This window comes from Ovis canadensis, chromosome 3 (assembly GCF_042477335.2).
Source record: "Ovis canadensis isolate MfBH-ARS-UI-01 breed Bighorn chromosome 3, ARS-UI_OviCan_v2, whole genome shotgun sequence".
Classification (NCBI taxonomy): Eukaryota; Metazoa; Chordata; class Mammalia; order Artiodactyla; family Bovidae; genus Ovis; species Ovis canadensis.
In genome coordinates this window covers 213,959,733-213,986,674 of record NC_091247.1, presented here as the reverse complement: position 1 = coordinate 213,986,674, position 26,942 = coordinate 213,959,733, and the positions used below count along the sequence as shown (strand labels likewise).

Genomic DNA, 26,942 nt, shown 5'->3' with positions numbered 1-26,942 from the left:
ATATGAAGAAAATTTTGCTTTTTTCTTCCATTTTCAATGTTAAAATTGCTACACAGAAATTCACTCATTTTGATGGTTTAAAAAAAAAATATGTGTGCTGATATGATAGCTGCCAAAAAACAATCTAACCAAATCGTTTCAAATGAAGTGAAAGAGAGCTAAGTATTACTAGACCATCTTACGAAAAAAAAAAAAAAAAAAAAACAAAGGAACCTTTTGGCCAAACCAATAGAAGCACTCTTTCTTGGCTCTGGCTAGAGGGAGGTGTGACTCTGGATAATGATTAAAGAGGTGCAGCATTGCTGGTCTGATGATGGATCAAGGGGGTCTATGAGCCAAGGAATTCAGGTGGTTTGAAAAGAAACTTGATATAAGAAATGGGATTCTTCACCAAAGCCTCAGACGTGATGTGGCCCTGTTGAAACCTTGATTCCAGCCCAGGGAGATCCTGCTGAACATCGAACCTAGGGAACTTTAAGGAAATAAATAGATGTTCTTTTAAAACAATATGTGGCAATTTGTTACAGAAGCAAACAGGAACTAGTACCATGGGCTTAAGATTTTGGTCACATATGTAAGGCAAGGTGAGCCTAACTTTCAGCTGGACTTGGAAGAATTGGCTCTGCCAAGAAACAGTGCTGAGAAGAAAGGACTAGAACGTCAGCTGCTGCAGGAGGAAGTGAAAGCACCTCATCTTCACATCTGCTGGAAAGACAGGCTTCATGGGAGGAAGCTTCCTTCTCTAGCCTTTCAGCACCTTTTCCTCAGGGTTCAGACCTCCCCTTCTCCAGGGCTATCACCCCTCTCCTAGCCTGTGGACAGTGTGCAGCACAGACCTGAGCAGATGACCCCCGCGTCTTGCTTGTGTCTGCAGTCATGCCGCCCCCAGCCCTGGGAAGGGCACCTCCACACGTGAGACTCATTTCCTGTACAGTTCAGGTCGTCCAGCCAGATGGGTCCTGATCCTGCCCCAAAGTGAGCAGACCTCGTGGCATTGAGGGCTTCTCCACAGCCCAGCTGCCTGCACACCACGCGGGCATCGTCCAGGTCCCAGCTGTCATCACAGATGGTGCCCCAGGAGCCCTGGGCAAGGATCTCCACTCTCCCGGCGCAGGGACCGCCTCCTTCCACCAGGCGGAGCTGTCTGTTGTCTGAGGAGAGAGAAAAGGAACAATAGGGCGTTGACCTGGGGGATGAGAATGGTCTTCTATCCTGTAGGACCCTCACCTGAGCAGTAGAGGGCACTCTCTTCTGAACCTGCAGAGCCTGCTGGTTCCGAGCGGGAGTTGTTGCACTGGGGCAGCACCTGGGTCTGGTTTCCTGCAGAAACAGCAATGATCAGAGGGTTCATGGGTTGAAAAACAAGAAATTGAATTAAGCTAAATAGTGACCTAGTGATGAAGTCTGAGATAAGCAATGTTAACATAACAGTAAGGTTATCATGATCTTAGGATTCACCTTCTCTAGGGAGAGCTCTGTGGAGAAGGCAATGGCAACCCACTCCAGTACTCTTGCCTGGAGAACCCCAGGGACGGGGGAGACAGGAGGGCTGCCGTCCATGGGGTCGCACAGAGTCAGACACGACTGAAGCAACTTAGCAGCAGCAGCAGCAGCAGGGAGAGTTCTTCTGACAGTGCCGCAATTATTTTCAGCCAACCATTGCACTAAGAGTGAGTTAAGTAAGCTGTTTTGTCTCTAAATATATGTGTAAACAGGAAAAGCAGAATACAATCTTTTCCAAAGGGATTCTACCACTTTTTCATCTACAATGTCTGTTATTAAAAACAATACACATATAAAAGAGATCTCATGGAAAACCAGGAGGAAAAAGACATTAGAAAGAATTTCCCAAGTTATTCAGTTACTAGAGTTATCTGATAGAGAATTTAACTCGGCATTATTGAAGGCCTCGTGGAATTAACTGACAAAAGAAATTGACAAAATAACAACAGATAAAAATTATAAAGCTGAAAAACTAAACAGCTGATGTTAAGTAAAGGACGAGCGTTTCAGCACATTAGCTCAGCATAAGGTAGAAACACTAAATAGAAGATAAGAGGATAAATAGTCTTCTATTCAGAGATGCAAGTCACATAATAAGTGTCCTGGTTGCTATAGTTGTTGTTTAGTCAATCAATCATGTCTGATTTTTTTGGCGATCATATGGACTGTAGCCCACTAGGCTCCTCTGTCCTTGGGATTTCTAGGGCAACAATATTGGAGTGGGTTTCCATTTTTTTCTCTGGGGGATCATCAAGTCCCAGGGGTGGAACTCATGTTTCCTGACTTGGCAGGTGAGTTCTTTACCACGGAGCCACCAGGGAAGCGTGTCCTGGTTATATTGCTGTGTAATAAGTTTGCCCGTAAAATTTAGCCACTTAAGCAAAATGTATATTATATATACCTCATTTTGCTTAAGACTTCCTGGATAAATAATTTGGGAAAGATCCCACTTGGCAGTTCTGTCTTAGAGTCTTTCATGTGGTTGCACTTAGATGTCATCTGGGGCTGAAGTGGTCTGATGACTTGACTGAAGTGTGGTTACATAAGGAAATCCCTTGAAGCATTTTAGGGGTAAAGAGACATCATGTCTGCAACATAATTCAGAAGGACTTCACATATTCATGGAGAAATGTGGTGGGAGGGGGACAAAGAAGGAAAGACAGAAACAGAGATAGAGTGAGATGTCAACTAGGGAAGAGATCAAAGCAGAATACTAACATTGGGAAATCCAGCTAAAGGTCTTCTGGATTTTTATATTATTCTTACAGCTTTTCTGTAAGTATCAAATTATATCAAAATTTAAAAAGGGAAAGGTAAAAACAAGTCAGAGATAAATCATTCCTAGGACACTTCCACTAAAAGAAATGCTTATAACATCAAAAACTTAAATGCCTAGGAGAAAAACATTGAAGAAGATGAGCAAAACCTCTGAGAGAAATTGGAGACCTAACTGAATGGAGGAATAAACATATATAATGTCAATGAATCGAAAAACTCAACATTGTCAGTCAATCACCTCCAATTTCTGTGTAGATTAACTCTTTTCAAACAAAATATGCTTATGCTTTTTTTGTGTGAAAAATGAAAAGCTGGGGGATTTCTCTCCTGGTCCAATGGTTGAGAATCAGCCATGCAATGCAGAGGACTCAGGTTCGATCCCTGATGTGAGAACTAAGATCCCACCTGCCACAGAGCATCTGAGCTAGAACCTTACAACTAGGCACTCTGTGTGTCATAACAGAAGATCCCACAAGACATAATGAAGATCCATGTGCTGCAACTAACACCCAACACCGTAGATATATAATTTTTTAAGAAAATGAAAAGCTGATTCCAAAATTAAGATAAAATAAAAAAGAACAAGAATGACCAACACAGTTGACCAAAAAAGCAACAAAGGTAGAAGAGTTAATAATATAAAGTAACTCTTTACATTCAAATTACCCAGACTTACGTTATAATAATTAAGAAAATGTAGTATTGGTGCAAGGATAGACAATGATACAATGGAATAGAATAGACAGTCTTTAAAAAGACTCAGACATGTGCTTTTATTCTTATGACAAAGGTGGCACTGCAGTGGGGAAAAGAGTCTTCTCAGAAAAAGATTCTGAGTCAATTGGATGTCATATGAAACTTGATCTTAACTTACATGGATATCAGTTGCAGAAGGGATGCACAATTCTATGCAAGAGAAAAATAGTTAAACTTCTATGAGACACTCTTGGAGAGTGTTTTTATGGTCTTGGAGTAGACAAAGTTATTTTTAAGGATATAAGAAGTGTTAAAAGAAAAAGAAGAAGTTGGTAAGTTATAATTTCTTAAGATTAAGAGCTTGGCTCATCAAAGGACACCATACCATTAAGAAAATGAAAATGAAAGGCCAAAGGATAAACACACAAGATAAATAACATGTTTGTACCCAAAGTTATTGTTGTGGTAAGTTGTAGCATCATATTTGCATTAGTCAAGAATAGGAAACAACTCAAATCCCTACTATCTATTGTGGAATGGATCAATTCATGGTCATGTGATCATTCAAAGATCTACTCTACAGAAATAAAAATGAATAAAATGCTTCTTTAAGCAACATCATGGATGAATCTCAAATATGGTGACTCGAAGTTATACACAAAAGGAAATATACTGCATAATTTTATATACAGTTCAAACAGTAAAACACTCTATGGTAGTAGAAGTTAGGTAAGCAGTCTTAACTGGAGAGGAAGGAGACACAATTATGGGAAAACAACAGTGACTGTAGTGCTGGGAATGTTCTCTTTGCTGATCTTGGTACATGACTGAAGTCTACACTTACTGCTTATACATTGTTTTCTATGATTATATTTAAATAATATAAATAATATTGTTGCTTAAAAATACATTTCCCCTTTCCCCTTTCTACTTCTTGCCCTGACTTGGAAAATGAATGAACACTGAGAAGAACCACATTTGACCATGAAATATCTGACTTTTGATGTCAGTTTCCTGTCACTCTCTGCTCTTCAGGACATTTCACTCCAGGAGCATCCTGAGCACCAGTAGCCCTTCCCTCTCTTACCTGAGCAGATCACAGAGGCTGTGTTGCCATGATAACAGTCAGGACCACCCAAGGCAGTCACAGGACAACTCCACAGGAAGGACTCAGCCCCAGAGCAGTGAAATCGGGCTGTTGAGATCTGATCACTTCCTTCTACAAAGTGTGGTCCTCTGGGGGTGGAGATGGCGACTCCACAGCCGAGCTGACGACAGACAACATTGGCATTGGCCAGACTCCAGTGGGAGGCACAGAGTGCTCTCCATCGTCCAGAAATATTCATCTCCACCTGCCCCTCACACTGAGAGGAGCCATTTTTCATGAGTCGGACTTCTGTGTACATTGGTAGAAGAAGACAGGGTTTCAACAAAGTCTGATTTTTCTCACCTGAATAAGGTAAGCAGAGAAGTTATAAACCTGATCTACATCTCACCTGAACAGACAATGTGAGCAACTCCACTGTGGTGACAAGTACCCCTTGGGCAGGGCACTCTGGGGCAGGACCAGAGCTCAGGCTCCTCCCCTTTACACCTGAACTCTTCAGCCCAGATCCGGCCATCTGACTCTCTGAAGGGCACGTGTCCCAGGACAGACACAACCTTGCCACATCCCAGTTCTGCACAGATGACCTGTGCAGTGGGGAATGTAAAGTTCCTATCAGACACTGGGGTCCAGTCTTCTCCAGAATGAACTTCTACTCGCCCCGAGCAGGGTCTGTCTCCATCAGCTAGACGCATAAATCCTAAGAGGAACAAACAAGGAAACCCAATGAGTGTTCTTGATCCTGACTTGAAAAATGGAAACAACACATCATAGGCAATGATGTGAATGCTTTTATTTTCCAGGAGTGGACATGGAGAAAGAATTTGATAGTTGGTATCAGAATTGCCTTTTCATGAACAAGAATCTGAAGAGAAATTCAAAAGAATTTGCAGGGTCAGTTTGGGATGACTGTATCCCAACAATGGATACTCTGAGCTTGTTTGGAAAAATGAATTCCTTTTCTACAGGCCTGGAAACTACAGAGCACAAGACCTATCATCAGAAATGGCTGAATACCAGGAACATGTAATTTATCATTGATTGGAGAAGTGAATTTCACATTTAGGAGCCCAGGTCTACAGAGCCCAAGGAAATTGCATAGTGTGTTGGCACTCAAACATGAATGCAGAGATATGAATAACAGAACCACCTCAGAGAGACATGGACTATGACAGAGTAGAGATCTGTCATCCAGACAAAGTTAAAAAACTTTCCTGAGACTTGTGAGGCTATTATTTTGAATAGTTTTCTCTCCCAGGAGCTAGTCTTCAAGTGACTTAGGTAAGGAAAATCATGAAGCAGGATCCATGAGTTCATGCCACCCTGTAGAGAGGTTGTCTGAGAGAAGAAATATAGACATTGTAAATAATCCACTTTTATGGTTTTTGTATTAGATTTTTCTGATAATTTTTAATGGCAAAAATTCCAGGAATTTCTCAGGTGACTTCAGTGGGAAAGAACATGATTTAAGAAAGCTCATAGAGTCATAGAAGAGGTGGTGTGGTCCTAACCATCTCTCTTGAAACCCCAGGATTTGTCAATGAACTTGATAGAGAGTGAGTTCTTATTGGAAGTTTCAGGACTGTGAGTTTGCCAAACAGTTCCTGTTACAGATTTTTCTTCTGAGACAGGAGTCATGGAAAATGCTAAAGGGGTGATATTTAACTGATTTTAATTGTTATTGTGCTTATTCTGTATTCATATTTGACATCAAGATGACAGAAAAGGAGATTCCCCTGCTCTCATTCTCTCACAGAAACAGGGTATCCCCAGCAACAAAACTGATCCTAAGAAAATAGAGATCTATGAACTGCTTGACACAAAATTCAAATTCATTGTTTTGAAGCTCAATGACCTACAAGAGAACGCAGAGAGACAAATAAACACAAGTATACATGAACAATTATAGGCAAAACTATAAAAATGAGAAAGTTAGGAGCTTCATAAAGAACTAGAAAACAGTAAAAAAAAAAAAAAAAAAAAGAAAGAAAGAAAGAAAGAAAAAGAACCAAACAGAAATTCTGGAGCTCAAGGATTAAATAATTGAATTAAAAATCCAAAGGAAAGCATCAAGCAAACTCTATCATGGAAATCAAAGAATCAGTAAGCTTGAAGACATTCCATTTGAAATTATCATTAGAAAAACAAAAAGAAAATACAGTGAACAGAATACATAGCAGATATGGGATACCACAAGCAATATATATATATATATATATATTTGAGGATCCCAGTAGGAAGAAAGAAAGAAAGAAAGGAGCAGAAAGCTTATTCAAAGAAATAATAACTGAGAAATTCCCAAACCTAGGGAGGGAAATGGACATCTTGACTCATGAGGCCCATGAGTCCCCAAATAGGTGGAAACCCAAAGAAGTCCACACCAAGACACATTATGATTAAATTACCAAAATTTAAAGACAAAGAAAAAATTTTTGAAAACAGGAAAAAGAAGTGACTTGTCACCAAGACAAAAACCTCTAAAACTAGAAACCTTGAAGGCCAAGAGAGCAGGATGATGCATCAAAACTACCACGAGGAAAAAACCCTGCCAACCCAATCATCAAAACTTTACCCAGCTAAACTGTCCTTCAAAAATGGAGGTTAGATATATATATGTGTGTGTGTATACGTATACACACACACAAAAGGGCTTCCTAGGTAGCAGTAAAGAATCAGCAATGCAGGAGATGCAGATTCAATCCCAACTACCACCACCACCAAAACAACAACAATATATGCATATTATATATGTTATATAATACATGTGTGTATATACTATATAATGTATACATACTACGTATACATTTGTGTGTGTGTGTTAGTTGTTTAGTCATGTCCAACTCTTTGAGACTCCATGGACTGTAGCCCACCAGGCTCCTCTGTCCATGGAATTCTGTAGGCAAGAATATTAGAGAGAGTAGAAAATCTCTTTTCCAGGGGATCTTCCAAAACCAGGGATCAAACCTGAGTCTCCTGCATGGAAGGCATATTTTTTACCATTTGAGCCACTGCGGAAGCATATACACACATACATCAGTTCAGTTCAGTCGTTCAGTTATGCCTGACTCTTTGCGACCCCATGAATCACAGCACACCAGGCCTTCCTGTCCATCACCAACTCCCAGAGTTCACCCAAACTCATGTGTATCAAGTCAGTGATGCCATCCAGCCATCTCATCCTCTGTTGTCCCCTTCTCCTCCTGCCCCCAGTCCCTCCCAGCATCAGGGTCTTTAACAATGAGTCAACTCTTCGCATGATGTGGCCAAAGTATTGGAGTTTCATCCTCAGCATCAGTCCTTCCAATGAACACCCAGGACTGATCTTTAGGATGGACTGGTTGGATCTCCTTGCAGTCCAAGGGACTCGCAAGAGTCTTCTCCAACACTACAGTTCAAAAGCATCAATTCTTCAGCGCTCAGCTTTCTTCACAGTCCAACTCTCACATCCATACATGACTACTGGAAAAAACATAGCCTTGAATAGATGGACCTTTGTTGGCAAAGTAATATCTCTGCTTTTTAATATGTTATCTAGGTTGGTCATAACTTTCCTTCCAAGGAATAAACGTCTTTTAATTTCATGGCTGTAATCACCATCTGCAGTGATTTTGGAGCCCCCAAAAGTAAAAAGTCGGACACTGTTTCCACTGTTTCCCCATCTATTTGCCATGAAGTGATGGGACCAGATGCCATGATCTTAGTTTTCTGAATGTTGAGCTTTAAGCCAACTTTTTCACTCTCCTCTTTCACTTTCATCAAGAGGCTTTTTAGTTCTTCTTCACTTTCTTCCATAAGGGTGGTGTCATCTGAATATCTGAGGTTATTCGTATTTATTGCAGCAATCTTGATTCCAGCTTGTGCTTCTTTGAGCCCAGGGTTTCCCATGATGTACTCTGCATATAAGTTAAATAGGCAGGGTGACAATATACAGCCTTGACATACTCCTTTTCCTGTTTGGAACCAGTCTGTTGTTCCATGTCCAGTTCTAACTGTTGCTTCTTGACCTGCATATATGTTTCTCAAGAGGCAGGTCAGGTGGTCTGGTATTCCCATCTCCTTCAGAATTTTCCACACTTGTTGTGATCCACACAGTGGAAGGCTTTGGCATAGTCAATAAAGCAGAAATAGATGTTTTTCTGGAACTCTCTTGCTTTTTTGATGATCCAGCAGATGTTGGCAATTTGATCTCTGGTTCCTCTTCCTTTTCTAAAACCAGCTTGAACATATGAAAGTTCACAGTTCACACATTGCTGAAGCCAGGCTTGGAGAATTTTGAGCATTACTTTACTAGCGTGTGAGATGAGTGCAATTGTGTGGCAGTTTGAGCATTCTTTTGGGATTGGAATGAAAACTGACCTTTTCCAGTCCTGTGGCCACTGCTGAGTTTTCCAAATTTGCTGGCATATTGAGTGCAGCCCTTTCACAGCATCATCTTTCAGGATTTGAAATAGCTCAACTGGAATTCCATCACCTCCACTAGCTTTGTTCATAGTGATGCTTTAAGCATGTGTGTATATATATATATATATATATATATATATATATATATATATATATATGACAACCATAATTTGAGGGAATTCATCATCACTACAATACCGAAGTGCTAGAAGGAGTTCTTCAAGTTTAAATGAATAAACAAAACAATGATACAAAAGTATCTTCACATATGAATTTATAAATCTTACTGGTAAATCTAGAGAGAAATAGAGAATATTGTAATACTGTAATAGTGATACATAACTTGCTTTTAATATTAGTATATAAATATAAATCAAAAGCCATCATAAGAGTAACTATAATTACAGAAAGCTACTGTTGGAAACACATTATAGAAACAAGCAAAATCTGACATCAATCACTTAAAGTGTAGGGGAGGAGTAAAATGCAGTTTCTGCAAATTGTTGAAATTAAGTTGTTTTTATAACAGTACTTAACTTCTGCTATAAACTGTTATAAAATGTTTGATACAAGTTCCATGGTAACTACAATAAAAAGTATAGTGCATACACACAGAAAAAGAGAAATTAATCAGGGCACCAGTCCATTCTGAACGAGATCAGCCCTGGGATTTCTTTGGAAGGAATGATGCTAAAGCTGAAACTCCAGTACTTTGGCCACCTCATGCAAAGACCTGACTCATTGGGAAAGACTCTGATGCTGGGAGGGATTGGGGGCAGGAGGAGAAGGGGATGACAGAGGATGAGATGGCTGGATGGCATCACCGACTCAATGGCTGTGAGTCTGAATGAACTCCGGGTGTTGATGATGGACAGGGAGGCCTGGCGTGCTGCAATTCTTGGGGTCACAAAGAGCTGGACACGACTGAGTGACTGAACTGACTGAACTGACTACCACTATAAGAAATCATCAAGCCACAAATACATCACAGAAGAAAGCAGGAGCCAGAAACTATAAAACAATGAATAAAATGGCAATGTAAGTCCTTACATTTCAATATGATTATAAATATAAATATACTACACTTTCCAATCAATTATATAGATTATCTGAATGGGTTAAAAGCGAGATCCAACTACATACTGTATATAAGAGACTCACCTTAGATATCATGACTCACGTAGGTTGAAAGTGAACAGGTGGAAAAAGACATGCCATGAAGATAATAGCCAAAAGAGATCAAAGTCAGGCAAAAGAGACTACGTCAAAAGCTGTCACAAGAGACCATTCAAGTGAAAGATATAGCAACTACAGATATATGTGCATGGAACATTATAGCATTTCAACATACAAGACAGCATGGACAGCTCTTAAGGGAGAAGTAGAAGTGATACATTAACAGTAGAAAACTTCAATTTCCCACTCTCTATAATTAATTGATCATTCAAACAGAAAATCAATATGCATTCTTCTCAAGCCCACATGGAATATTTTCCAAGATAAATACAAGTCTTTAGTGGTATCATGGGTGTAGTAGCAGTAGTAATATATAAGGTAGTGGTAGTAATATATAAGGTCACGGTAGTAATATCTAAGGTACAAGAAAACAGACCAGAAATGCATGGAAAGAGATGTAAAGCAAATGTAAAAATAATAACCATGGTTATCTGTGAATAATGGTATAATGGGTGATTTTTTTCTTCTTTATACTTTTGTGTAGATTACACATTTTCTACAATGAGTGTGTTAATGTGATTTGAAAAAAAAAACCACTTGTATTTAGGCTACAAATAAGTCTTAACAAATTCAAGAAATTTGAATTATTCCAAGTATCTTTTCTGAACACAATGGAATGAAACTAAAGCAATCCCACTGCTGGGCATACACACTGAGGAAACCAGAATTGAAAGAGACACATGTACCCCAATGTTCATTGCAGCACTGTTTATAATAGCCAGGACATGGAAACAACCTAGATGTCCATCAGCAGATGAATGGATAAGAAAGCTGTGGTACATATACACAATGGAGTATTACTCAGCCATTAAAAAGAATACATTTGAATCAGTTCTAATGAGATGGATGAAACTGGAGCTGATTATACAGAGTGAAGTAAGCCAAAAAGAAAAACACCAATACAGTATACTGACACATATATATGGAATTTAGAAAGATGGTAAGGATCACCCTGTACGCGAGACAGCAAAAGAGACACAGATGTATAGAATGGACTTTTGGACTCTGAGGGAGAGGGAGAGGGTGGCATGATTTGGGAGAATGGCATTGAAACATGTATACTATCATGTAAGAAACGAAGTGCCAGTCTATGTTCGATACAGGATACAGGATGCTTGCGGCTGGTGCATGGGGATGATCCAGAGAGATGATATGGGGTGGGAGGTGAGAGAGGGATTCAGGATTGGGAGCTTGTATACACCCGTGGTGGATTCATGTCAATGTATGGCAAAACCAATACAGTATTGTGAAGTAAAATAAAGTAAAAATAATTTTTTTAAAAAAAGTCAATAATGGTAAGAAATCAAAAAAAAAATCATGAATAGATTGAAAGTAAACAGTATACATATTTTAGATTGTATTTTAGGATTATACTTTCTATATCTATAATGAATGTCATTAGGTTTTTGAGAGGGATTGCATGAAACCTGTAAATCACTTTGAGTGGTATAGATATTTTAACAATATTGATTCTTCCAATCCATGAACACAAGACACTTTTCATTTATCTATATCTTCATTAATTTTTTTCATATATGTTTTACAATTTTGAAAGAAGGTGACATGCTGCCAAAAGAGAGTGAGAAGGGAGTAAGAAGAAGGAAGCAGAAATCAAGTAAGGCCTAATTTGTAGAGTTCTGAGTTTCAAAAGCCTCAATCTGTATTAAATGCACAAATATTTGGGGAAAATAATTGTCAAATTAGTAATTAGCATATTTCATTGCACTCTCCTCCTCTCATATGCCACCTAACTGTTCCATCCTTTCTTATTTCTCCCACTTCAGAGAAGCAAATGCAATTTTAAAAGATATGGATGGATGGCAAACAAAATGGAAAAGGGAAAGCAACTGCTGTAGAGGTGGAGTGTAATTTGGGTATGTGGCAAGCAAAATGGGATAACAAGAAGATTTGAAGATAAGGAAGAGAAACTTAAATAAAAATTCATCACTTTGCCACCCAAGGAACATATTTTGAAAAGAATGCAATGAAAAATATTGTTTGATTCATCAAGTGCAATTCCCTGCTATCAGACTCTTTTCTGATTATTTATTGCTAGAATTCTTTCTGTTAAACGACTGCCTAGCAATGTCCAACTTCCAATCCAAACGTTACAAGACTTTCTGAAAAAGAAAAATATAAATCATAGCAAAATTTTAAAAGAGCAGCCACTAAAAACAGATTCAAGAATTACAGAAATTATTTAACTGGCTGCTAATATTTTAAGACACTAACATAAATATGCTTTTTATGCAGCAAAAAAATAAAGCAGAGACAAAAAAATAACCAAATGGAGTTTCTAAAACTGAAAAATCAATATATATAATGAAAAATTATCTGTATTAACATAAAAAGAAATTAGATATGGCAGAACAAAAAAAAGGGGGGGATGAGGAAATTAAGCACATATCAATAGAGACTATTCAAACTGAAGCAGAGAGGGAAAAAGAAAAAAAAAACAAAGCACGAATGGAAACTCTGGCACTTGGGACAAGAGTAAACCATGCAAAAATATGTGTATTTGGAGACTCAAAATAAGGGATGAGTAGAAAACTAGTTGCAAATAATGGATGAAATTTTTCCAAATTTAATGAAAGCTATAAACCAAAAAGCTAAACAAACTCTAAAAGATGAAAATAAGGAAAACTACCTCAGTTCAGTTCAGTTCAGTCACTCAGTCATGTCCAACTCTTTGTGACCCCATGAATTGCAGCACACCAGGCCTCCCTGTCCATCACCAACTCCTGGAGTTCACTCAGACTCATGTCCATCGAGTCCGTGATGCCATCCAGCCATCTCATCCTCTGTCGTCCCCTTCTCTTCCTGCCCCCAATCCCTCCCACCATCAGAGTCTTTTCCAATGAGTCAACTCTTCTCATGAGGTGGCCAAAGTACTGGAGTTTCAGCTTTAGCATCATTCCTTCCAAAAAACATCCAGGACATTTGATAATATAATTGTGGAAAACCAGTGATAATCCCCCCCCCCAAAAATCCTAGAAGCAACCGCGAAATATTGACATGTTATGTAAAGGGGTACAAAAATAAGTACTACTGGCTATTTGTTAGAGGCAATGCTAGTCATAGGCCAATGTAAAAGCATCTTTAAGTAGTGTGAAGAAATTTTCTAAAATAGAATTCAGTCACCAGTGAAAATATTTTTTGTAATTATTAATAGTTAAAATTTTTTCATATAAAAAAGATGATAGAATTTGAGACCACCAGACCATCACTACAAACAAAAAATGTTACAGTAAAGCATTCAAGCCAAAGAAAAATGTCCAAAGCTATGAAGACTGCTCTAAATGATAATTCTGTGGGTAAATACAAAAACTATTGCACATTTTTGAAATAATAGAATATTGAAGGCAAAAATAGCCACAACACTTTATAAGATTTATTAATTTGTTTCATTATTTGTTAAGTGACAAGCTATTATTTTAAGGGCTTCCCTGACAGTTCAGTTGGTAAAGAATACACCTGCAATGCAGAAGACCCTGATTTGATTCCTGAGTTGGGAAGATCTGCTGGAGAAGGGATAGGCTATCCACTCCAGTATTCTTAGTTTTCCCTTGTTAGAATTGTAAAGAATCCACCTGCGATGTGGGAGACCTGGGTTTGATCACTGGGTTGGGAAGATCCCCTGGAGAAGGAAAAGGCTAACCCACTCCAGTATTCTGGCCTGGAGAATTCCATGGACTGTATAGTCCATGGGGTCACAAAGAGTTGGACACGACTGAGTGATTTTCAGTTTTCACTTATCATTTTAAGGTAAAATGTGCACGATGGATGAGTATAAGGACTTGAGCTCACCTCCTCTCCAAAGGCACCAAAATAACAACTAACTGCTGAATAGCAGTTTAAAAAGCATGTAACCTATCAAAAAAGATACTCTACATCCAAAGACAAAGAGGCCACAATAAGATGGTAGGAAGGGTGAATTTACAATATAATTAAATCTCATACCCACCAGGTGAGTGATCCACAAACTGGAAAATAATTATATGACAGATTCCCCACAGAATGTTTCTGAAACTGAGGTCAAGCTCCCCACCCTGGGGGTCTGGCATAGGAAGAGCAGCCCCAAGAGCACTTGATTTTGAAGGCCAGGGGGCTTGATCATAGGAACTCCACAGAAACAAGGGAAGTGAAGCAAAGTGAAGTGAAGTGAAAGTTGCTTAGTCATGTCCAACTCTTTTTGACCCCATGAACTGTAGCCTGCCAGGCTCCTCTGTCCATGGAGCTCTCCAGGTCAGAATACTGGATAGCCTTTCCCTCCTCCAGGGGATCTTCTCAACCCAGGGACTGAACCCAGGTCTCCCGCATTGCAGGCAGATTCTTTACTGTCTGAGCCACCAGGAAAGCCCAAGAATACTGGAGTTGGTAACCTATCCTTTCTCCAGTAGATCTTCCCAATTCGGGAATTGAACCAGGATCTCCTGCATTGTAGGCAGATTCTTTACTAGCTGAGGTCCCAGGGAAGCCCACTGGGGCCCAGGGAAAAAGTCATGACTTCACAGAGGCAAAGACTAGACCTACCTGCTTGTCTTATAGGGCCTTCTGGGGAGGTGGGGACAGCTGTGGCTCACTGCAAGGACAAGGACATTGGTGGCAGAGGTACCAAGGAGTACTCATTGGTGTGAGCTCCCTTGGATGCTGCCATTTTGAAACCAAGATCTGGCCCCACCCAACAGCCTGCAGGCTCCAGTGCTGGGATGCCTCAGGTCAAACAACTGACAGGGCAGGAACATAGCCCTGCCCTTTAGCAGATAGGCACTCTAAACTCTTCCTGTGGTGGTGGTTTAGTCACTAAGTCATGTCCAACTCTTGCAGCCCCATGGACTGTAGCCCACCAGGCTCCTCTGTCCATGGGATTTTCCAAGCAAGAATACTGGAGTAGATTGCCATTTCCTTCTCCAGAGGATCTTCCCAACCCAGGGATCGAACCCAGGTCTCCTGCATTGCAGGCAGATTCTTTACCAACTGAGCTATGAGGGAAGATCATAGCTCTTCCTGAGGTTATTGATATTTCTCCCAGCAATCTTGATTCCGCTTGTGCTGGAATCAGTAACCTCAGGTATGCACATGACACCACCCTTATGGCAGAAAGTGAAGAAGAACTAAAGAACCTCTTGATAAAAATGCAAGAGGAGAGTGAAAAATTTGGCTTAAAACTCAACATTCAGAAAACTAAGATCATGGCATCTGGCCCAATCACTTCATGGCAAATAGATGGGGATACAGTGGAAACAGTGACAGACTTTATTTTGGGGTGCTCCAAAATCTTTATTTTGGGGGGGGTTGCAGATGGTGACTGCAGCCATGAAATTAAAAGACACTTACTCCTTGGAAGAAAAGTTATGACCAACCTAGACAGCATATTAAAAAGCAGAGACATTACTTTGCCAACAAAGGTCTATCTAGTCAAGGCTATGGTTTTTCCAGTAGTCATGAATGAATGTGAGAATTAGACTATAAAGAAAGCTGAGCACCAAAGAATTGATACTTTTGAGCTGTGGTGTTGGAGAAGAATCCTGAGAGTCCCTTGGACTGCAAGGAGATAAAACCAGTCCATCCTAAAGGAAATCAGTCCTGAGTGTTCATTGGAAGGACTGATGTTGAAGCTGAAACTCCAATACTTTGGCCATCTGATGCGAGGAGCTGACTCATTTGAAAAGATCCTGATGCTGGGAAAGACTGAAGGCAGGAGGAGAAGGGGATGACAGAGGATGAGATGGTTGGATGGCATCACTAACTCAATGGACATGAGTTGGAGTAAACTCCTGGAGTTGGTGATGGACAGGGAGGCCTGTTGTACTGCAGTCCATGAGGTCACAGAGTCTGACATGACAGTGACTGAACTGAACTGAAACTCTTCCTGAGCTCACAGCTGCCTCTATACACATCTTCTGACATGGTCCTGCACACAGAAGACCAAGAACTAGCTCCACCCACTAGTCATCAGACACCAGTCACTCCCACCAAGAAGCCTGCACAAGCCTCTAGATGAGTCTCACCCACCAGGGGCAGACACCAAAAGGAAGAAGCAAGACAATCCTCCATCCTGTGAAAGAGTGACCATAAACACAGAAAATTAGACAAAATGAGATGGAAGAAGAATATATTCCAGACAAAGCAACAAGATAAAATCCCAGAAGAACAACTAAGTGAAGTTGAAATAGGCAATCTGCCTGAACAAGAATGCAGAGTAATGATAGTAAAGATGATCCAAGATTTCAGAAAAAGAATGAAGGCATGGAATGAGATGATACAAGAAATGTTTAACAGAGAGCTAGAAGATACACAGAACAGAGTTGAAGAATGCAGTAAAAGAAATGAAAAATATACTAGAAGGAATCAATAGCAGAACAAATGAGGCAGAAAAACAGATAAGTGAGCTAGAAGACAGAAGGGTGAATATCACTGTTGTAGGACAGAAAAAAGAATGTAAAAATGTGAAGACAATCTTTGGGACAACATTAAGAAACCTCTGGGACAACATTAAATGCACAAACATGCACATTTTAGGGGCCCCCGAAGGACAAGAGGCCAGAGAAAATATTTGAAGAGATAATAGCTGAAAGTTTCCCTAATATCGGAAGGGAAATAGCCACTGAAGTCCAGTATAAACCCCAGAAGGCACATGTCAAGATACACATTAATCAAACTGACAAAAGCTAAAGACAAAGAGAAACTATTAGAAGCAACAAATAACTTACAAGGAATCCTCATAAGTTTATCAGCTGATTTTTCAGCAGAAACTTTGCAGGCCAAAAGAGAGTGGCATGATATATTTAAACAGATAAAGGGGGGAACCTACCATCAAAACTCCTCTACCCAGCAAGGCTCTTGTTAAGTTTCTATGGAGAAATCAAAATCTATATAGACAAGCAAAAGCTAAAAGAATCCAACACCACTAAACCAACTTACAACAAATGCTAAAGGAACTTTTCTAGGAAGAAAATAAAGACATAGAAGAAAAAAGAAAATCATGAATGAGAAAGCATACCAGTAAAGGCAAACATACAGTAAAGGTAGGAAAAAATTCACACACAAATATGATACCAAAACTAGCAATCAGGAGGAGAGTTAAAATGCAGACTATTGGAAATGCTTTGGAAATTAAGAGACCAGCAACTTACAATAGGCTGCATATCAAATCCTCATGGAAACCACAAACCAAAAATCTACAATATACATTCACTCAAAAAAGGAAAGGAATCCGAACACAGTATTAAAGATAGCCATCAAATCATAAGAGAAGAGAATCAAAGAGGAAGGGAAGAAAAAAAGACCTACCAAAAAAATACAAAGCAATTAACAGAATGTCAGTAAGAACACACATATCTATAATTAACTTAAATGTAAACTGATTCAGTACTCCAAACAAAAAACATAGAGTGGCTGGATGAAAACAAAAACAAGACCCATATATATGTATTGTCACTTGTCCATGGGTCTTCACACCCCATTTGGGGGTCACCACTGCTTGGGTCAGCGGGTTCTATTCGCACTTCCCCCTAGTACCCACCTGATGATGCTTTGTCTCTCTAGGAGCTGTGAGTATAATAAACTCACACCCCTCCTTGCCTGCAACTTTCCTATATCCCCTCTTATAGCAGTACTTGTCTGACCATCCCATGAAAGAATACAACACGCTACCATGATGAACCTAATTAATGTAGGTTCAACCAGGCAGTTGTACCTGTATGAAATATTTGGCCTCACCTCCCTGCCTCCTATGACATATCACACAGACCTGAAGGGCCCAGTGACCGATGGATCTGGAGTCTTTACTTCCAGGGCCAAGCAAACTCTTCTGCTCCCTTCAACACCTAATGCTCTAGGAATAACTGTGTGACTGGAATCTTCACCCAAGAATATACTAAAGGCTGTGATCTGTATTCTCATGGTTACTCTGGGAATGAGACTGAGGCTTTCCTTGCTGGTGATCCCATCCTGTATCAGACAGGACTTACCTGAGCAAACTGCTCCAGCATCATGGTCATGGGAATAACCCTGAGGACGATAGTCTTTCACTGTAGGATGCCTACACTGCTTGAGAGCTGACTCTGTCCCTGTGCAGGAAATAAAAGGAAACCAAATGGGGCCAACTGCTGGTCCAAAATAAGATCCTTGGGGAGCATCAATAGCAGCTCCACACCCCAGCCGTCTGCACACCACAGCTGCCTCTTCTAAGCTCCACTTGTAATCATTCACTGTGCCCCATTTTCCTTGGTGTTTCGCTTCCACTCTCCCCTCACAGCGGTGACCTCCATTCTTCAGCCTCAGACTCGCAGCTGTAAGAGACACAGACACAGGACACAGGAGAGATTTTAGGATACCATGCAGTAGTATACTGGCAAGTGATTAAAAAATGAATACTCTGATCTCTGAAAAAGAAAATCCTTGTGAATAGCATTTCTTGACTTCTGCGGTATAAATATTCCTGTAATGGCCAACTCAAATCTCCAAATGTGCCATCACTGAACCTGGAGCAGGAAGGGAGGCACCAGGTATTTCCCATGAGCCTGCAGAACCAGCTCCAGGGACACCACCGAGGCCTTCAGAGACTCTGAATGCTGCCCTCCCTATAGATGTGCTCAAGACTACAAGGGCCCAGCTTCCCCATCTCAGTTACAGCTCATGGCCCAGGATCTAGGGAGGAATCTTGCCTCTTTTTCCCTGTCCATAGGGAGCATCTCATCCAGCCTAGGGACAGAGGGCTGGGTAACAGGCTCTAAAATGTCCCTATTATTATTGTTGCCTGGTGTTCACGTCCTTGTGTAATCCCTACACTGGAACGTACATAGTAACATGCACGTAACAAATAGAATATGGCAAAAATGACAAGATGCCGCTGAAGAGATTATGCTTCAAGATGATTTTGGTTTTTCCTTTGGTGACCTATCTTGCTCTCTCTCTTGCTCTGAATAAGCCAACTGCCACATGTGAACTACTTATTGAGAGACCCTCATGACAAGGAAAGGAGGGAGGGCCCTAGCCAACAGCCAGCAAGGGACTGAGTCTCTCATTTCAACAGTCCACCAAGGTCTGGATGCTGCCAACATCCAGGTGAGTACATTTGGGCGATAACGAGCCCTTGTTGAACCTTCAGGTGATTGCATCCTTGCAAGATATGAAATGAGTCAGAGAACCCAGATAGGATATGTCAATTCCTGGCCCACAGAAAGTATGAGATACTAGGCATTTGCTGACTTAAGCTGCCAAGTTCAGAACTAATTTTTTGCTCAATGACATATAACTAATGCATGGCTTCTGTCCAGAGTCAGAAGAAAGTGGTCAGCAAGCTGGGGGGTTATACATGAGCCTTCACTGCTTCACCCAGATGAGACTTCTTTCTGTGTGACCAGGTCTGCTGCCTGGTCCCACCTGTAACTAGGACCCAAACCATTACTCTCTGTCACATCAGGTCTCACCCTATGTCCCACGCTCCTGCCTTTCTGTTGGGAACTGAGAAATGAGTTTCCATGAATCAGCTCCATTAGCTTTTAACTCAGGTCAGAAAATGAGAATCTTTCTTATAGTCTAAGGAGAAGTGGTCCCTGGCGTACGATTCACACTTCTCAGGTCCATGACCCGCCCCACATGCTCTCACTCTGGAAAAGGAAGTGGTGCATCACAAAGGGGACATCTGGGGAAATGCTGAACTGGAGAAGATCCTGGTGCGTAGTCGGCTCAGGCAGGTGGCCACAACAAGATAGCACAGCCTGACTGGTTAAACAACAGAAATGTATTTATCTTATCACAGTTCTGGAGGCTGGTAAGTCAAGATCAAGGTGCTGGCAGGGCTGTGTTCATTACGAGACTTCTGATCTTGGCTTGCAGGCCATGGCTCCCTCACTGTGTGCTCACCTCACCTTTCCTCAGGACAGGTACACAGGGAGAGAGGGAGAGAGATCTACCAAAGAGGGATGGAGATCTGCCTCTTCTTCTTCTTATAAAGTCTCCTATTAGATTAGGGCCACATCCTTATGATCTTATTTAACGTTGTTGGTGGTGGTTTAGTCACTAAGTCATGTCCAACTCTTGTGACCTCATGGACTCTAGCCTGCCAGGCTCCCCTGACCATGGAATTTCCCAGGCAAGAATACTGCAGCGGATAGCCATTTCCTTCTCCAGGGGATCTTTCCAACCCAGGGGTCAAACTCACCTCTCCTACATTGCCAAAAGGATTCTTTATCACTGAGCCACCAGGGAAGCCTATTTAACCTCAGTTACTTCATAAAGACCCTATTTCCATTGGAGTCAAACTAGGAGCTAGGGTTCAATATATTAATTATGGAGTGACACAATTCAGTCCATAGACCTGGAGAGGTCCAGGCCTTTTTAAGTACTGTAAATACAGAATATAGTAAGACAATGTCCTTGCCTACATGTAGTGTTTATCTAGTTCATGACACAAACAAGGAGATGATTTCATTACTGTGAAAAATTCTAGATTTTCTCAGTAACGGTGGGCTTGCTTATTGAGGCTATTTTTTCTGTTGAAAAAGTATAATTAATTTACTAAAAATTATCTTAAAAGCATTAAAGACCTGATAAAGTAGGAAGGGAAAATTGAGCCAACTCTGAAGGGAACATGTAAATTCACTGAGATTCAAAGAGATAGAAAACATAAAACAAGAAGAAAGAGAGAAAAACTAACCAGAAATTCTGGAGCTGAATAATACAATTAGTGAACTGAAGAATTCAATACAGAGCATCAGAAACAGTCTTGACCATCAGAGAAGTAAAAATATCATATGACATCCCTTATATATGAATCTAAAAAGAAATGAAAAAGTGGACTTATTTACAAAACAGAAACAGACTCACAGAGCTAGAGAACTGAACTTGTGTTTGTTATGGGGAAATAATAGGGTGAAGGGTTAGGGAGTTTGGGATCAACTCCTACACACTGCTATATTTAAAGTGGATAATCAACAAGGACCTACTATACAGCACAGAAAACTCTACTGAGTGTTATGTGGCAGCCTGGATGGGAGGGTAGTTTAGGAGAGAATTGATACACGGATCTTTATGCCTGAGTGTCTTTGCTGTTCACCTGAAACTATCATAACATTGTTAATTGGATATGTTCATTGTTCAGTGTAGTGGGAATTCCTAATAATGTACTTTCACAGCCTTGAAAAAATTTCACAGAAATTGCACCTGGAAAAACAGCATATATTAAGAAACTGTGTTTTTCTTAAGAATAATCTCCTTGTTACAAACCCCAAGGCCAGACCCAGAAGGGAGTATGACTGGGATCATGAAAGCATGGAACTTGGAACATCGGGTTGGCATCAGGCATGAACACTGCCTATGCACTTACTGATTGTTGCTGAGACTAGCAAGGTAAAAACAAGGAGATCTGGACTATGTCAGTGCAGTGTCTTGGAAAAAATAAGATCAAAAAAAGCAAAGATAGGCACAATAAAGGACAGAAATAGTATGGACCTAACAGAAGCAGGAGATATTAAGAAGAGGTGGGAAGAATACACAGAAGAACTATACAACAAAGATTTACATGAGCCATATAATCATAGTGGTGTGATCACCAACCTAAAGCCATTCCAGGTTCACATCCTGGAATGTGAAGTCAAGGGGGCCTTAGGAAGAAGCACTACAAACAAAGCTAGGGGAAGTGATGGAATTTCAGTTGAACTATTTCAAATCCTGGAAGATGATGCTGTGAAAGTGCTGTACTCAATATTCCAGCAAATTTGGAAAACTCAGCAGTGGCCACAGGACTGGAAAATATCAGTTTTCATTCCAATCCCAAAGAAAGGCAATGCCAAAGAATTCTCAAACTACTGCATAATTGCACTCATCTCACATGCTAGTAAAGTAATGCTCAAAATTCTCTGAGCCAGGCTTCAATAGTACATAAACCATGAACTTCCAGATGTTCAAGCTGGATTTAGGAAAGGCAGAGGAACCAGAGATCAAATTGCCAATATCCATTGGATGATCAAAAAAAGTTATAGAGTTCCAGAAAAACATCTACTTCTGCTTTATTGACTATTCCAAAGCCTCTGACTATATGGACCACAACAAAACTATGGAAAATTCTGAAAGAGATGGAAATACCAGACCGCCTGACCTGCCTCTTGAGAAATCTGTGTGCAGGTCAGGAAGCAACAGTTAGAACTGGACATGGAACAACAGACTGGTTCCAAATAAGGAAAGGAGTACATCAAGGCTGTATATTGTCACCCTGCTTATTTAACTTATTTGCACAATACATCATGAGAAATGCTGGACTAGATAAAGCACAAGCCAGAATCAAGATTGCTGGGAGAAATATCAATAACCTCAGATATGCAGATGACACCACCCTTATGGCAGAAAACAAAGAAGAACTAAAGAGTCTCTTGATAAAAGTGAAAGAGGAGAGTGAAAAAGTTGGCTTAAAGGTCAACATTCAGAAAACTAAGATCATGGCATCTGGTCCCATCACTTCATGGCAAATAGATGGGGAATCAGTGACAGACTTTATTTTGGGGGGCTCCAAAATCACTGCAGATGGTGACTCCAGCCATGAAATTAAAGCTTGCTCCTTGGAAGAAAAGTTACGACCAACCTAGACAGCATATTAAAAAACAGAGACATTACTTTACCAACAAAGGTCTGTCTAGTCAAAGCTATGGTTTTTCCAGTAGTCATGTATGGATGCGAGAGTTGGACTATAAAGAAAGCTGAGCACCAAAGAATTGATGCTTTTGAACTGTGGTATTGGAGAAGACTCTTGAGAGTGCCTTGGACTGCAAGGAGATAACACCAGTCCATCCTAAAGGAAATCAGTCCTGAATATTCATTGGAAGGACTGATACTGAAGCTGAAACTCCAATACTTTGACCACCTGATGGGAAAAAAACTGACTCATTTGACAAGACCCTGATGCTGTGAAAGACTGAAGGTGGGAGGAGAAGGGGATGACAGTGGATGAGGTGGTTAGATGGCATCACTGACTCAATGGACATGAGTTTGAGTAAACTCTGGGTGTTGGTGATGGACAGGGAGGCCTGTCGTGCTGCAGTCCATAGAGTCACAAAGAGTCAGACATGACTGAGCAACTGAACTGAACTGAACTGAGTCTGCAATTAGGAATAAAAGCTGGATTCCGAGTGGACTCTGCACCTCAGTCCAACAGAGGCTGCAGGCCCCCAGACCCATTGCACCAGAGTTCATGTTCTCTCTTCATTTTCATCACTCACTCCCGGACCATTAGGGCAACAGTTCAGTCATCCCGTCATGTCCGATTCTTTGCGACCCCATGGACTACAACATGCCAGGCCTCCCCATCCCTCATGGTCTCCCAGAGTTTGACCTAGTTCATGTTCATTGCATCGGTGATGCGGTCCAGTCATCTCATCCTCTGACATCTTCTTCTCCTTCTGCCCTCAATCTTTCCCAGCATCAGGGACTTTTCCAAAGAGTGGTTTGTTCACATCAGATGACCAAAATACTGGAGCTTCAGCTTTAGCATCAGTCCTTCCAGTGAATATTCAGGGTCAATTTCCCTTAAGGTTGACTGGTTTGAGCTCCTTGTTGTCCAAAGGACTTTCAAGAGTCTTCTTCAGAACCACAGTTTAAAAGCATCAATTCTTTGGCATTCTGACTTCTTTATGGTTCAGCTCTCACAACCGTTCATGACACTGGGAAGACCATAACTTTGACTATATGGATCTTTGTTGGTAATGTCTCTGCTTTCCAACACAGTCTAGGTTTGTCATCCCTTTCCTGCTAAGAAGCAGTTGTCTTCTCATTTCATGGCTGTAGTCACCATCCTCGGTGATTTTGCAGCCCAAGAAGAGGAAATCTGTCACTATTTCCACCTTTTCCCTCTCTATTTGCCAAGCAATAATGGGGCCAGATGCCTATACTACAATATAAAATAAAAGGTAAAAAAAAAAAAAAAAAAAAAACAGACTTGACCAAGCAGAAGAATCAATGGGTTAAAAGAAAGATCAGTTGAAATTATACAGAGGAGTAAAAAGAATGAAAAGGAATTTTTTTTAAAAACCTACAGGTATTATGGACATCATTAAGAGAAACAAGGTATCCAAGATGCTTGCTCAGTCATGTCTGACTCTGCGACCCCATGGACTGCAGCCCTCCAGAATCCTCTGTCCACAGGATTCTCCAGGCAAGAATACTGGAGTGGGTTGTCATTTCCTTCTCCAGGGGATCTTCCTGAGCCAGGGATTGAACCCGTGTCTCTTACAGCTCCTAAATTGGCAGGTGGCTTCATTACTACTAGTGCCACCTGGAAGCTTGGGTTCTAATCTTACCTGTACAATTTACTCACATCTTACCTGTATTATTTAGGCAAGTGATTTAACTTTGCTTTGCCTCAGTTTCCTGAAATATTTTTTTGCGATAAAAATACCCTGCCTAGTAGGACTGTTGTGCACTCAAGTTCATATAGGTACCTGGTAGTGTAGCAGTCACAGTCATAGTGTAAAGAGCTCCCATATAAATCATAACAAAATGACAAACATCACAACTTAAAAAGCACAAATGTGAACAAGCAATGAAGGGATACATGAAGCATTAAATTGGTGAATACACACTAGTTTTTTGCCTATGAAGCTGGGTAAGATTTTAAAACTAGGTAAAAAGCAAATGTTACTTATATGATATTATACATGTTTCAACGCCATTCTCCCAAATCATCCCACCCTCTCCCTCTCCCACAGAGTCCAAAAGACTGTTCTATACATCTGTGTCTCTTTTGCTGTCTCGCATACAGGGTTATCGTTACCATCTTTCTAAATTTGGGAGAATGGCATTGAAACATGTATACTATCATGTAAGAATCGAATCACCAGTCCACGTCCGATGCAGGATACAGCATGCTTGGGGCTGGTTGGTGCATGGGGATGACCCAGAGGGATGTTGTGGGGAGAGAGGTGGGGGGGTTCATGTTTGGGATCGCATGTACACCCATGGTGGATTCATGTCAATGTATGGCAAAACCAATACAGTATTGTAAAGCAAAATAAAGTAAAACTGAAAATTTTTAAAAATAATAATAAATTCCTTATATATGCGTTAGTATACTGTATTGGTGTTTTTCTTTCTGGCTTACTTCACTCTGTATAATCGGCTCCAGATTCATCCACCTCTTTAGAACTGATTCAATATCACGTAAGAAATGAATCGCCAGTCCAGGTTTGATTCAGGATACAGGATGCTTGGGGCTGGTGCACTGGGATGACCCAGAGAGATGGTATGGGGAGGGAGGTGGAAGAGGGGTTCAGGATTAGGAACACGTGTACACCTGTGGCAGATTCATGTTGATGTATGGCAAAACCAATACAATATTGTGAAGTGAAAATAATAATAATAAAATTAAATTTTAAAAAGGTTAACAAACAAACCAAACCCCCCCCAAAAAAGCAAATGTTAGTGAGGATAAGTGGAATCTAATAGTCTCACACAATACTAGTAGAAATAAAATTCAGTGCAAATATTTCAAAAGGCACTTAATCTCTATGTACCAAAAGCCTTAAAGATATTCATAACCTATAAAATAGCAATTCCAGCTAGAAAATATTGTTAAGAGAAATAATTATGAATGGTCCTTATATTTAAATACAGAAAAGTTCAGAGCAACTCTTTTCATGATAGCAGAAATGTTGGAAACTACTAAATGCCTGACGAAATAAAATTTATCTTTTAAGGCAGGACAAAAAACATTAAATAAAATGTTTCTGTATGTTTGTTTGGTCCTCCTCCTAATGTGCAGTGTGCATCTGTATTGCAGAGTAACCAGGACTTCTCAAGTATGGGAGTGCCTGCTCAGCCTGGAAGACGAATTATTTTTTTCTTCTGATAATAGCATTGTAACTTGTTAAAAGAATAGCATTCTTTCCCAGCTCTGTTGGGGGTCATGGTGACTTGATGCTTAACTGACATATATATATATACTTGGTGAACTTCATGTAAAATATCAGTATATCATTCTGATATATGATCCTTTGTCTCAAAACTGTATATGACTATGCTTTCATCTTCTAACATGAAGATTACCCAGAGTTTTTCCAAATAGCTGCTTCCAAGGTTATTAGCCTCAATGTGGGTGGAATAAAATTCCTTTTTTTCCTCCTTAACTTGATTGTTAATTGAATTTGTTTTGATATGTGTAACACAGGTGATTAGGTGAGTATATTGCGTTTCAATTATGTAGCAAAATAACTGGAGGAAATTAAAAAATTCCATATTTTCCCTGGAATATCTCATATTTTTGTAATACTAAAACTAAACATTTTTACTGGGTGAAAGAATACTTAATGATGTAAAAGTGTTAGTCGTTCAGTCATGTCCAACTCTTTGCCACCCCATGAACTGTGTAACCTGACAGGCCCCTCTGTACATGGGATTCTCCAGGCAAGCACACTGGAGTGGGTAGTCATTCCCTTCTCCAGGGAATATTCCTGACCCAGGGATTAAACCCTGGTCTCTGGCTGCAGGCAGATTCTTTTAACATCTGAGCCACAAGGAAAGCCCATAATGATATAGAAATATGTGCAAAATATATTAACTTTTAAAACCAGGTTACAAAATAATTACCTAATCTTGAGGGTCTATGTTATTGTGTATAAGGATATCAGTTATGCTGGAAGGGACCATTTTTCACCAATGCCCATCATGGATCTCATGGTGGAGACTCCTATAATGTGTGCCGATCCTAGAAATCATCAAATGCTCACAGAAG

The 26,942-nt window shown here is 40.3% G+C and overlaps 1 protein-coding gene across 1 annotated transcript in view; it reads right to left on the bottom strand.

The window, feature by feature from the left end:
• The window catches only part of LOC138437845 (antigen WC1.1-like), a 55,766-nt gene that overhangs the window by 27,148 nt on the left and 1,676 nt on the right, over nt 1-26,942 (bottom strand). The window contains exons 2-6 of the mRNA XM_069585811.1: nt 18,193-18,513; nt 4,974-5,282; nt 4,565-4,873; nt 1,228-1,320; nt 837-1,151 (exon numbers count right to left, since the gene is read on the bottom strand). Of these exons, the coding sequence (XP_069441912.1) occupies nt 837-1,151; nt 1,228-1,320; nt 4,565-4,873; nt 4,974-5,282; nt 18,193-18,513 (1,347 nt within the window). The remainder of the gene's footprint in view (nt 1-836; nt 1,152-1,227; nt 1,321-4,564; nt 4,874-4,973; nt 5,283-18,192; nt 18,514-26,942) is intronic.